This window comes from Chiloscyllium plagiosum, chromosome 2 (genome assembly GCF_004010195.1).
Source record: "Chiloscyllium plagiosum isolate BGI_BamShark_2017 chromosome 2, ASM401019v2, whole genome shotgun sequence".
Taxonomy (NCBI): Eukaryota; Metazoa; Chordata; class Chondrichthyes; order Orectolobiformes; family Hemiscylliidae; genus Chiloscyllium; species Chiloscyllium plagiosum.
The window spans coordinates 36,389,643-36,403,624 of record NC_057711.1 but is presented as its reverse complement, the minus strand read 5'-3'; the positions used below and the strand labels follow the sequence as shown (position 1 = coordinate 36,403,624).

The following is a 13,982-nucleotide window of genomic DNA, read 5'->3' as shown; positions in this document are numbered from 1 at the left end:
ACTGAGGGGTGACCTTATAGAGGTTTACAAAATTATGAGGGGCATGGATAGAATAAATAGGCAAAGTCTTTTCTCTGGGGTCGGGGAGTCCAGAACTAGAGAGCATAGGTTTAGGGTGAGAGGGGAAAGATATAAAAGAGACCTAAGGGGCAACTTTTTCACACAGAGGGTGGTACGTGTATGGAATGAGCTGCCAGAGGATGTGGTGGAGGTGGTACAATTGCAACATTTAAGAGGAATTTTGATGGGTATATGAATAGGAAGGGTTTGGAGGGATATGAACCGGGTGCTGGCAGGTGGGATGAGATTGGGTCAGGATATCTGGTCGGCATGGACGGTTTGGACCGAAGGGTCTGTTTCCATGCTGTACATCTCTATGATTCTATGATTGATTAACTCAGTGGCTTAGTTTATTTAACACAGTAAAGTGCAAGTTATGTAGCAGAGAGTGCATCTGATTTCTGTCGAATGTTCTGCTTGCACTTCCACATCTAATTGACTGACAACATTGGTATACACCACACATGGAGTCCTTAAGCATGAACATCCTAAAAAGGCAAGGTACACATTCAACCTCCATCTTCTTCCCAAAAGAAAGCTTAACTATTTATAAAGTTAAAAATCACACAACACCAGGTTATAGTCCAACAGGTTTAATTGGAAGCACACTAGCTTTTGGAGCGACGCTCCTTCATCAGGTGATTGTCACAATCACCTGATGAAGGAGCGTCGCTCCGAAAGCTAGCGTGCTTCCAATTAAACCTGTTGGACTATAACCTGGTGTTGTGTGATTTTTAACTTTGTACACCCAGTCCAACACCGGCATCTCTAAATCATAACTATTTATAGCAATTGAGCTGAACCTCTATAACATAGTTAATTTGTTGATGCATTGGGACCTCATGATTCTGATTTTGTCTGAAAGTGTCACTGACTGATTGCTACAGTCATCGGTCTGTTGTTCATGTTTGTGTTATGAAGTTTTTATTTCATGTACTGCAATTGCTATTCCAGAATTTAGTTAGCCTGATGCACTATGGCCAAGTTTTGTTCCTTAGCATCATCTGGTGTATTTTGAAACTTCTGATTTGGCACTCTGAATCTTCTTATTCTATCAAAGTTTTAGCCTCCTGTTGGTCCAGTATATTTTCTCCTTAATAACCTGCACTAACAACTTTATATCCTTTTCCCTTTTTTGTTTTCTTTGAAGCTTTGAGCTTTCCACTTGCTGCTTCAGTGGCTGTTTGATTTCCACTATGCCCTGCTTGGATTCTTTTACTATAACACAATTCCAAGCATTTCTTTCTGACATGGCTGTCTCACAAGTGATTTGCAGGTCCTGGATGCATGTGCTGAGCGTTCCCATCTGTTTTTGCATGTGTGCCATTTTCTCCAGTATTGCTTTGAGGTCAAGCTGACGTTTCTGTGGCTGCCCCTGATGAGCCTGATTTGTTTTATCCAGATCATCCTGTAAACCAGCAATCTTTCTTATTGGTTTAATAAGACAGAACTTGTTGTTTATTTGCTTCTATTCTTTCTCTCTCAACTCTCCATTCATCTTTGTGAGTTCAGCAGATATATCCCCTAAAAACTTCCTCATCTCAGATACAAATGTTGGTGGACGCAGAGCCTTTTTAAAGGGAAAAGTAGTTGGATTATTGATAAGGGGTGCAAGGTTATTGTGCTTAGGTGGGAATATAGAGTAAGTAACACAGCCATTATCTTGTTGAATAGCAACGCAGACTCAAGGCTGCTGCTCTGAATTTGTCTAAGACATACTGAAGTCCAAAATCAATGTTGAGGATCCCCAGGGCCATTCCCTCCTGATGGTATAGTGCTGTGTCATTATTTCTGGGACATATTTTCTATCTTACCAATGGACTGGAAAAGATTACATAAGGCATTGCAATTGCCAGGATAAACCGATATATGTGTAAGTGAGGAGCTCTGAACTTGAGCAAGTGATTAAATATTAGGTGCTACTCTTTGTAGGAGTCTCTGAGGAGATTTCTGAGTTCAAGCTGTCATGATGTTCTGCTTCGTGTTGTCCTGAGCTAGCAGAGCCATGGTCTTCTCACCAGTAATATTAAAGTATTTTTTAAAATTCTTAATGGAACGGGGGTGTTACTGGCAAGGCCAACATTTATTGTCCAACCGTAATTGTGTAGAGGACAATAAGAGTCAATCATATTGCCCTGGGTCTGGAGTCACATGTGGACCAGGGAAGGATGGTAGATTTCCTTGCCTAAAGGAAATTGTGAACCAGATGGATTTTTACAACAGTCACCATTAGACTAGCTCTTAACTCCAGATTTTCTCTGAATTCAAATTTCACATTTGCTATCATGGGACTTAAAACTTGTTCTTTGAACATTAATACAGGATTCTGGATTAGTAATTCAATGACTACACTAATGACTTATTGAATGGTAGAACTGTGAAGGGTGTAGCATGCTTTAAATATTTGTGATATTAGATTAGATAACATACAGTATGGAAACAGGCACTTTGGCCCAACAATCAACACCGACCCTCTGAACAGCAATCCACCTAGACTCATTCCCTGATCCTATACTTATCCCTGACTAATGTACCTAACACCATGGGCAATCTAGCATGGCCAATTCACCTGGCCTGCAGATCTTTGGATTGTGGTAGGCTGGAATCGAACCCAGGTCCCTTGCACTGTGAGGCAGCAGTGCTAACTACTGAGCCACCATGATGGAATATGACTTGGAGAACAGTACAGTACTCTTTCTGAATTGTCCAAACGCCAAAAATACTCTTGATGCCTTGTTTTAGTGTCCTCTGCCACCACTCAGGCCATCCTTACATGTTATTTGTGGATATCTGTCACCCAGGTGTTATCCCTTCTGTGACTTCCTTCTCTGAGTAGGTCATACATGACTCCTCTTTTTCCCTATGAAGGGATTGTGTCAATTTCCAAACTTTTGAGCATTGAATCAGAGGATCCTCTGTAAGTTCGTCACACTGAGGTAGTGAAAGCCTTTCCTGTTAAAATAATTGAACAGAGGTTTTCTGGAATCTATGAAACAAGCTGATTGCCATTGACTACACCGTGCTCCTTGGGAAAGCCATTAAAACTTTCTAAACATGCATGACGTCATTTCATTGACATTACCATGATGTCGCAAGGGGTATGCATTCCCTAACTTCCCAGGGAGTGTGCCAGTGAACAAATGAATGCATTTCCACTTTTAGTCTGATTGACTGAACAGAATTTCCATAGCTGTCCCAAATAATCTGTTGTGATTCATTTGACAGCACACTTGTTTCTGGTCACAAGGCTCTGGATTCATATCCTACTTCAGGGCTTGAATTCAGAAATAAGTCTAATACTCAGACATAGTGACCAACTCTTGGGAAATAATTTTCTAAGAGACATTGTACAATGGGAATTGGGGTTCACCCTGAAGGTGGGGATGATTGGAGGTTCAGAGTTACTAGCAGCCTGTGAGCAGGGAGGTGGACATTTACGAAAATTGTTGATTTATGAAATTGCCTGGCAGCAGGCAACCTCAGACATGTGAAAACCAACTCATTGGAGATGGTTCCATAATATCTGGGGCTGTTAGCCATCCTGTGTTCCATTGCAGTACCGAGGGAGTGCTGTGCAAGTGAGGGTCCTGCCTTTTGGCAGGATAGCCCTATCTGCTTTCTAGGCTGAATGTAAAGATCCATTGGCACTATTTCAAAGAAGAGCAAAGATGTTATCCCTGGTGTCCTGCCTGATATGTATCCTTTGATCAACATCACAAAAACAAAGTTTCTCTGGTCACTTATCATTGTTGCTTGTGAGCATTTATTGTGTGCATATGAATGCCCATGTTCCCTACATTATATCAGTTCCTACACTTCAAAAATATCCATTGGTTGTTAAGTGCTGTGAGGTATTACAAAAAGAGCTGTATGAATTAAAGACATATGATGGCATAAATGTTGAAGCTGATGGACACCTTCACAGCCACTTGTGGGCAGCTGAAAGTCTTCCTGCAGTAAGTCTCAGTGTTGGCTTAATGCCTTATTGGTAACATGCATAACAAGTCAGAAAACTCCTCAGTCTTGTTGGTTGTATATTCCACAATGGAGGTGGGAAGGGGCCATGGTGTGTGGAACATGGTTATAATATCCAGTGGGCTACCCGCTGCTTCACACCACTGTGCACAGGCTTCTGTCCTCCTACAATGGCATAATAGGATATAGAAACACAGAAGCAGGAGTAGGCCATTCAATCCATTGAGCCTGCTTTGCTATTCCAGATAATGGCTTACCATCTAACGCAATGCCATTTTCCTATACATTCCCATATTCACTGATGTCATTAATGCCTGGACATCCACAAAGAATGCCATACCTGCACTTGTTTGATATTGAATGCACGTAGACAATGTTGGGTCACAGTCTAGCAGATGTAAGTAAAGGAATGGAAAAAGAAATTCCCATCTGTAGACATTTTCAGGTTGAGAAATACCTTACTTTAAACTATATTCCTGAAAACTCAGGAATATTGTGCTGGTGGCTCTCATTTTGACAGATTCAAAAGTGAGTTGAGACTCTGGGGGGGAATCAGGCTTTATTGCTTTTTTTTGCTACATTGCTAGACTAAATGTGAGAAATGAATGTGTGATGTGCTACCACCATTTTAGGGACATTACTTATGATGAAACTTGGCACATATACTGCATTAATCATGGAAAATTAAATCCATCAAATAAGTTTGATAAAATGTCCTTAGCTGTTATACTTAGGTGAAACTTACTCACATGATTCTTCCATCAATACAGTTTGCAGTTTGTAAGAATTGATGGTGCTTGTAAATGAGACTGCTTTCATATATTTGGCATTGAAAATGAAATTGAGACTGTCCAGGATCCCTCTTTTAGACTCACTGTAGATCTAATGTCAAAGTGATTTCAAGCAATTTGAATGTATTTCCCAATGTACAGGAGTTTACTGCATAAAAATGTAACTCACCTCTACTTGGTATTGAACCAGCTGCCGCAGTCAGCAAAGCCACAAATATCAGTCTAACACCAGAAATTATAAATATCAAATTGATGCAGTAACTAGGGCAAGCATGCTGGAATGAGTTTTAGGAAGCTTTAATTTGCTTTGTGTTTGCATTTGCCTCAAGGAAGTTACAATTGGTCTCAGGATTCCAGGAAAACAATCTCAGATTTCCCCTTCCCAATCAATATTAACTTAAATCCCAGAGCTGTTAGGGTAAAACTTCCATCATGATCTCTTGTTTTTCAGGTATCTTATGTTGGTGGAGGTCATGATTGACTATGATTCCCTTTTACTGATTGGTTAAGGCATTGCCATGGAGAATGCACTAAGGAACTATTATTCTCCCAAAGTTTTGTTTTAAGAACAGCACATTGACTCAGATTGGTTGAGACATTGTTATGGGAAATACAAAGAATGGTTGTCCCCCAAACATTTGTTTAGTTGAAAAAGATGCATGTTCTTTTTTCTTCTATTGAAAATGACCCTGATTATGAATATATGTAGCTACTAGCAAGCATAAGTGAGCCATGTTGCAAACTCAACTAACAATCCTAAATTATTTATTAGCATAATTCTTAACGCACTTGTGATTGTTCAGTGTGTGCATTTTCAGATTCACACATTATAAAAATGTATAACACATTTTATATTAAAATACAATTAATTGGATAATCCTTATTTGAAACTCATTAAAATAAATGATGACCTACCTCCATATTTAACATTCTCCAAAGACATTTGTGATCCAAACTGAGAATATACATCAGATGAGACTGAAGTCACATCTCCATCCTACAAGAGTAAAACACAAAATTATTTAGATTGCAGAATACGCTTTCCATAATTTGATATTTGTATGTAAATTTGCATAAATCAGTTATGGACAAAATGTCTCTGCACTCAAGTTTGTACCAGTATCTCTCACAGAATTTATTGTACATAAATGAAAAAAATGAATTGTGCTTAGACAACGCTTCTCATGTCTTAAATAACTATACAGTTGATGAAATCCTTTTGAAGCAATGTCACTACTGTATTATAGTAAATACAGTAGCTTTTATGTGCACAGCAAACTTCCAGAAATAAAAATGTGATAATGACTAGATATCTGATTTTGTAATTTTATTCAAAGGATAAATATTGACTAGAATACTTGGGATAACTCACCTTCTCTTCTTTAAAATAGTAGGCATCAATTTAAAGTCTCGCCCAAAAGATGGCACCCCGCAGTGCTCCCGCAGTACTGCAGAGTTAAATTTTATACCCAAGCACTTAAGGATTTAGTAGTCAGAGACCATATTCTATCCAATCACTCTGAACCTGCAATGCCTTTCAATATAAATTCTATATTTGCCAAATAGGATCTCACAACTGTCTTTCGTATTACTTTGGTCTCAAAATTACATAGATGCAGATTAGATTATTAGAAAGTTCTGTCCATGCTCTCCATGTGTGTGAAGAAACATATTTGTTGTGAAGTTTTAGGGTAAACAACCGAACTTTATTCAGGAAGTCGTATAACTGAAGGAGGCACCTTTGAGCCAAAGTTGAGGTCAGGCGAGAAAGGTCCAACTACTTGATTTCAAGAAGGACTAATGAAGATGAAACACATTGTTGGCTCTCATATTCTTGACAGTTAAACTGTTAGATAAAAAATGTGAAGACATTGAGGTTTAATGACCATATCTTTTTATTTACCCAAACTGAAAAGGAGAAAGAACTTTTCAACATTAAGGATTATGGAAGGAATTCCTTACTTTTAATAAAGCAAGTTATTGAAACTCATTGTAAGTCATGTTAATACTGCTCCTTCATTGAAGCAGTGGGGGAGACTGTTTGGAGTTGGCTCAGTATCATGGAATGTGTACAAAGTGAGATTTGGCCTCTAACAGGTTGCTGATTGTTTTGTGGAGCTGTGCTAGTTGTGGGTGACAGGGGTCAACCTCACAACAATGATTGGATTGATTCCTGGATAGCTGGACAACTTGTTGGATGTGCATGATGGCAGACCTGCAGACACCTTTGGACTGCTGCAAGGAGCAGATGGCGCATCCTTCTCACCAATAAAATACCTAAACCCTGTTTATTTTCCCTCACCACTCGCTGGAAACTATGGTCTTTAACCAGGAGACTTTGCAGTTAATGCCTACTTCAAAGAGGTGAAATAGACAGAAAGAAGAGAGACTGAAAAACAGCAATTTCTGGCAAGCAAAAGGGCCATCTCAGTGGACACTGTGGACTTGGGGCCATTGAATGGCATTCCAGGTTTTTTAACTGCCATGCTACCTTTTGTTGCCTGTATGTTTTTGTTTTGCAAGGGGTTAGAGTTTTAACTGTGTCAACAGTTCATTGTTCTTTACCTGTGGTTTGAATTTACTTATTTGTAATGAATAGTCATTCTTATTCAGTACAGAAACAGAGTTCATGTTTTGTGCTAACTTGAATCAATCAGACAGTTAAATTGGAGAGTTTTGCATCCTTTGATGAAATCTTTAACTTTCATGATGTTTCCAGACACAGTGGAGCTCGATTTTCAGCATGCTACCCCAGCGAGAAGTGATAGAGGTTATGAAATGATGTCAGCAAGTGAGCCATTTGTTACTGTTAATGTAGAAATTGTAACAAAGTTAGCCAAGTTGACCTCGTAGAATATGAGTTCCCTGTTTGGGGCTGGTAATCTGGTCCATTCATGGAGCCCTGGCTGACAGATGTAAACAGGAGTGTCAGAGATTCTGTTCACCTCTGAGAGCTGGCTCTGAGGGAGCTGGATCAGTGTCACGTATAATGCACGTGCAAATAAAGGGCGACTCGGTGACAGGATACCGGCCTCTTGGAGCTATTTCAGTTAGTGCTTGTATTGTTGGAATAATTAATCAGCTGCCAGTAGCATTAACAGAACATTAAAATCCAACTCAATAATTTTAGTCAGTATTAGAAGTAAAAAGCAATACTTGCTGCCCTCTGCTGGAGAGTTTGGTACAAAATGTATTTGTAAATATTTGGGTGTTGAAATTGCTTCAGGCTTGTTACTGGGTCTGAAATAGGCACTATTTTCACCAACTGCAAGGCCTGAGGCTAGCCTGAAATTGGGCTCTGGCGTTCGTTTATATTAACTGAGTGAGTAATTGGCATCTGCTGTGTCTCATGGTCGTCTGTCAGTATTCTTTTAAGAGACACAGTGAACAGAACATTGTAGGATCGAAAAGTGTTCACTGGAAAATCACAGCAGGTCAGGCAGCATTCGAGGAGCAGGAGAGTCGACATTTTGGGCATAAGTATTTTATCAGGAATGCACATTCTTGTTGAAGGGCTTATGCCGAAAATGTCAACTCTCCTGCTCCTCGAATGCTGCCTGACTTGCTGTGCTTTTCCAGCGCCACACTTTTCGACTCTGACTCTCCAGCATCTGCAGTCCATACTTCCTTCAAGAATATTATAGGAGCCTAAGCAAGGTAGACTATGGTGAGGAATCTGGTAAAATTGTAAGAAGTTCAGCAAGGCCTATCTTGATGTCAAGAACAGCTAGTTGCATTTTCCAACTAAGTTCTGGGCATTAAGACAAAATGCTTGCAAGATAGCAGTGAGATGCCTTTTAACGGGGATTACTGCTGTGGGAAGACCCGTTAACATGGAATATTGCCTCATTAATATGTGGTGTCCTATTCTATCACCCTCCATGACAAAACGAAATGGTCAACAACTTCCAGATTTGGTGATTGAGACTCATTAACATTAACTGAGTGAGCAATTGGCATTTGTTATGCTTTCACAGGTTGCTGAGATTTGGGCTGCCTGGTTTGCTAGCAGCAAGTTAGCAAATTCAAAGTTCTGCCCCAACATTTGAGTGCATTGCTTCAATTTCTTAATTAGACTCAAATCCAGCAGATTCAGTATCATTTGACAGAAAATTCTCCATTCATTGTCTCCCTCTGCCAACTCCTACTTACTTTGGAACAATATTTTGATGAATATTGAAATGTTCAGTTAAAAAGTAGTACATATTATAACAGAATATTATATGGATATTTTTATATATACTACATTGGACATGAGCTGAATTTCACAGATGAGGTGAGAGCAGCTTCCCTTGGAATCAAGGCTGCATTTGACCAAAAGTGGCAGCAAGCAGCTTCAGTAAAATTATGTTGAGGATAAAACTCTGTAATAAAGTTAGATGAATATAACTACCGGAGGTCAAACACCTCAGCCCCAAGATGTCACTAAGGGAGCTCCTCAAATGGGCGGCACGGTGGCACAGTGGTTAGCACTGCTGCCTCACAGCGCCAGAGACCCGGGTTCAGTTCCTGCCTCAGGCAACTGACTGTGTGGAGTTTGCACATTCTCCCCGTGTCTGTGTGGGTTTCCTCCGGGTGCTCCGGTTTCCTCCCACAGTCCAAAGATGTGCAGGCCACGTGAATTGGCCATGCTAAATTGCCCGTAGTGTTAGGTAAGGGGTAAATGTATGGGTGGGTTGCGCTTCGGCGGGTCGGTGTGGACTTGTTGGGCTGAAGGGCCTGTTTCCACACTGTAAAGTAATCTAATCAAGGCAATGTCTGTGACCCAAACTGGTGTGATGGTAATGTCACTACATCAGCGATCCAGAACCCCAGACTAATGCTCTGCATTAAGGGTTATATCATATCATGGCGAATGTTGAAATATGAATTCAACAAATATCTGGAATAAAATACTAGCTTTATGGCGACCATACAACCATTGTCATAAAAATTCACCTGGTTCTCTTATGACCTTTAGGGAAGGAACATGTGACTCCATACCCACAGCAATGTGGTTTACTCTTAGCCATCCCCAATCTCCACGGTAACCAGTAAATATTAGTTAAGAGTCCTGACGGTATCTTATCCTACATCATATTCTTGCTGGCTCATGATTATATCAGTATCCTGATTATATGTTCAAGTCCCATACCATCATTCCTTCAGGAAACAATTGGAGATTTCCTAGAAACATTAATGCAAAAGATAAGGCTGAAGCATTTGCAACAATCCTCAGCCAGAAGTGCCGATTGGATCTTAGCCTCCTGCAGATGTCACCAGGACCACAGATGTCTGTCTTGGTCAACTGAATTCATTCTAAATGACATCAAGAACCAGCTAGAGACTAAGTGGCCTTAGAACATTCCAGCAATAATCCTGAACACTTATACTCCAGAACTTGCAGCACTCCAAGCCAACTTGTTCTAGAATAGCTAAAACACTGGTGTTTAACCAACAATTTTGAAAATTGCCCATAAAAAGAACAAATCTGACAGGCCAATTACTGTCCCCATCACCCTACTCTCAAACATTGGTACATTGATGCAAGTGATCACTGACAGTGCTATTAAGTAGCAATGCTCTTTAATAACCTGCTCACTGGTATTCAGTTGAATTCTGCCCATGTCACTCAGCTGCTGACCTCATTTTCGCTTTGGCCAAAACATGGAGAAAAGAGCTGAGTTTTTGAGGTGAGGTGAGAATGCCTGACCTTGACATCAAGGCAACATTTGACCAAGTATGGCATCACGGAACCGTAGCTAAACTAGAGTTAATGGGAAATGGGAGGAAAATTCACCAGTGGTTTGAGTAATACCAGCTCAGAACAAGATGGTTGTAAATTATTTCAATCCCAGGACATCACCACAGGATTTCCTCAGGGTTAAGTCATTGGCCCAACCATCTTCAGCTACTTTATCAATGAACTTCCCTTCATCATAAGGTCAGAAGTGGGGATTTTCATTGGTGATTGCACAATGTCCAGCACCATTCATGGGACTCTTCAGGTACTAAAGCAGCCTGTGTCCACGTGCAGTAAGATGTGGATAACATCTAGATTTGGGATGATATGTGGCAAATAACATGCATGTCATATCAGTGCCAGACAATGACCAACTTCAATAAAAAAAATTCTAAATATCTCCCTTGATTGTCAAAGATATTGGAATCTCCGAATCCCCCTACTATCAACTTCCTGGGGATTATCATTGACCATAGACTGAACTAGCTGTGTAAATACTGTGGAAACAAGACCAGATCAAAGGCAGAACTTTCAGCTTAGAATAACCTACCTCTGCCTCCCCAGTATGTCAAGAGTATGGTGGAATATTCTCCACTTTCCGAGATAGGTACAATTCGAACAATGCTCAAGAAGCTCAACATCATCCAAGGAAAAGCAAGCCCATTTGATTGGCAACCTACTCTCTTCATCACTGATACATAATAACAATGGTATGTACCATTTACAAGATGCATTGCAACAATTCAGCCAGGTCCCTATGACAATATCACCCAAATTTGTAATCATGACCACCGAGAAGGGCAAGATTATCAGATGCATTGGAACACTAGTATATTCAAGTTCTCCTCTAAGTTAACTATCATCCCGACTTTGAACTATGTCAACATTGCTTCAATGTTAGTGGATCAAAATGCGTGAACTCCCTTCCGAACAGCACAGTATGTATATTATGTAGCAATTTAAGAAGATACCTCACCACCATGTTCTCGAGGGCATTTAGAGATGGGCTTAATGCTGGTCCTGCCAGCGACACTCACATCCCATGACCAAATGAAAAGAAATTTTATTGTAGCTAAACATGTAGTACGTTATTCCAGACACGTGTCTAGTAATATGCACAAAGTTAAATGATGTAGCTTATTTTTATGTAATTAAATCAGCATGTAATTATTTTATCTGTGTTAGTAAATAGTGGTGTATGGAGCAGTTAAATATCTCTTTGGGTGAGGAAAAGATTTCTTGATGCACTAGAATCATAAGCTATTTTCCAATGGTTGATCTCTGGTGAAAATGTTATCGTGCATGTTTCAAAAATTGGATCAAATATTTGCAACATATATCGTTGGACAAAATGGCTGGAAAAAGTTGTATTTAATTAGATTTAAAATGCTTTAGAGGTGCTTGAGGGTGTAAGAAATGCCATATCAATGTATTTACTAAATGCACCTCTGGGCTGCCTTGATTAAGATGCTGGGCCTCTGACAACTGGATGTCTGCCAGTTTAGAGCAGCTGATGGTTATTTTGTGCTGAGAGTGATCAACCCATGATGGTGCTTGAGACTGAATATCTGCAGGTCCCAGATTCAATTCTAACATTTGGCAATGAGTTCACTTCATTTTTAGGGCTATTGTGGCCTAGTATCCCTACCACTGGATCAGGAGCTCTGGTTCAACTCCCACCTGTTCCAGAGGAGTGTGGTAATGCCTCTGAACTGGTTGATTACAGAAAATATTAAAACATATTTATCAATCTGGACATCCGATCTCTCCTTCACGATTGATGGTCTACATTGCCCTTGACACACTTTGCATGCACATTACTCCATTGGCGAATAGGAGTGATTTACTGGTGGTGGTTAAGAGATGAAAAATACCATGGATGATTTGGTGAAGGGCAAAAACAAAAAACATTCAGCTGTGTAAGAGCATGTCTGCATATATTTAAGAACCACAAGACACTAGTGCTCTTGCAGTGTGCTGGTAGACTCCTTGCCCTTAAGCTAGAAGGTCCAACTTCAAGTCCCAATGTACGCAGGAAGTGTATAATAATATTTCAGGTCAGGCTGGTTACAAATAATTTTGCCCCTGTGCGCATCTGATTCCTCCTTTAATTAGTCAAAGAGGGATTTTGTGGTGGGCTGATACAAAATAAAAATAGAGCTGGTTTCTAACAGCTCTAGTAGGGGAATGAATCAGAAAATTAGTAAATCGGTGGTGTGTTAAAAAACAAGCTGAATTCTTGTTTGTTATTTGATATTGGGTGATTGGGTATATTTAAAATAAAAAGCTGGTTTCTCAGAGATGGGCACCATGAGGGTTGGAGTGCATTATGATCCCAAGCAACTCCATTTTGATTTTGTCTCTCTGTCCCTACCTTTCCCTCGCTTTTGTTATTGTGCACTGCCCCGAAGGGCTGTGCTTATAAACTGAAAAGTAAAACCAAGGCGGTGGAGTTCTTGTGGAGCAATGGTAGCATCCCTACCTTCAGGCCAAAAAGTCCAGGTTCATGTCCCACCTGCCCCAGATATCTGTCATAACATTTCTGAAGAGGTTGATTAAAATAAAATTGATCCAAGATACTTAGTCACAAGAAGGATATTGTCAACCACAAAACCTGGGCCCAAGTCTGAGTGTTTGCTGAGGGTGAATACAACAAAGTTATAGATTGACTCTTAGCTAATTCTGCTGAAAACAAACCTGTTAAAGAAACTCAAAATGGAAGGGAGAGTTGAAAAAATCAGAGAGCGTTTAAAATGATCATTGAAACCTTTTTGAAAGTTAAAGGGCATTCTTTGTTCAGAGGTATCCCTTTTGTCTGAGTCAGGAGATTTCAAGTCCCACCTCAGAGACTGGAGCCCATGAAATGTGTTGATATTTCAGTGCAACAATAAAGGAGTACTGTACTCCTGGTTACATAGAATGAAACCACGTGGTGTCCACTAGTTTCCTAGAAGCCTTTTTTGACTGGTAGGCACTTCAGGATATATTAGCTAGGATTTCAAGGACCGTGAAGCAGTGATTGCAACCACCTCAGAGAAAGTTAAAAATCACACAACACCAGATTATAGTCCAACAGGTTTAATTGGAAGCACACTAGCTTTCGGAGCGACGCTCCTTCATCAGGTGATTGAGGAGGTCTCGATCGTAACACAGAATTTATAGCAAAAATTTGCAGTGTGATGTAACTGAAATTATACATTGAAGAATTGATTGTCTGTTAAGCCTTTCATCTGTTAGAATACAGTGATAGTTTCACTTCTTTCATGTGTAAATCACAAAACACTTTTTTTAAAAGTTGCATTCTCGGTTTAGCTGTTAACAATGGTGATAGCTAGACAATATGTTGAAAGTGTTAGCCCCCTGTGTTCTCTGTCTATGACCTAATGTTTAGATTGATTCCATTGCACTACACACACACACACACAGATATTCCT

General features: G+C 40.0%; 1 protein-coding gene across 1 annotated transcript in view; it reads right to left on the bottom strand.

Moving 5' to 3' along the window:
- LOC122556198 (low-density lipoprotein receptor class A domain-containing protein 1-like) overlaps positions 1–13,982 on the bottom strand; it is a 36,838-nt gene that overhangs the window by 11,961 nt on the left and 10,895 nt on the right. Inside the window, exon 2 of the mRNA XM_043702747.1 lies at positions 5,742–5,823. Within this exon, the coding sequence (XP_043558682.1) occupies positions 5,742–5,823 (82 nt within the window). The remainder of the gene's footprint in view (positions 1–5,741; positions 5,824–13,982) is intronic.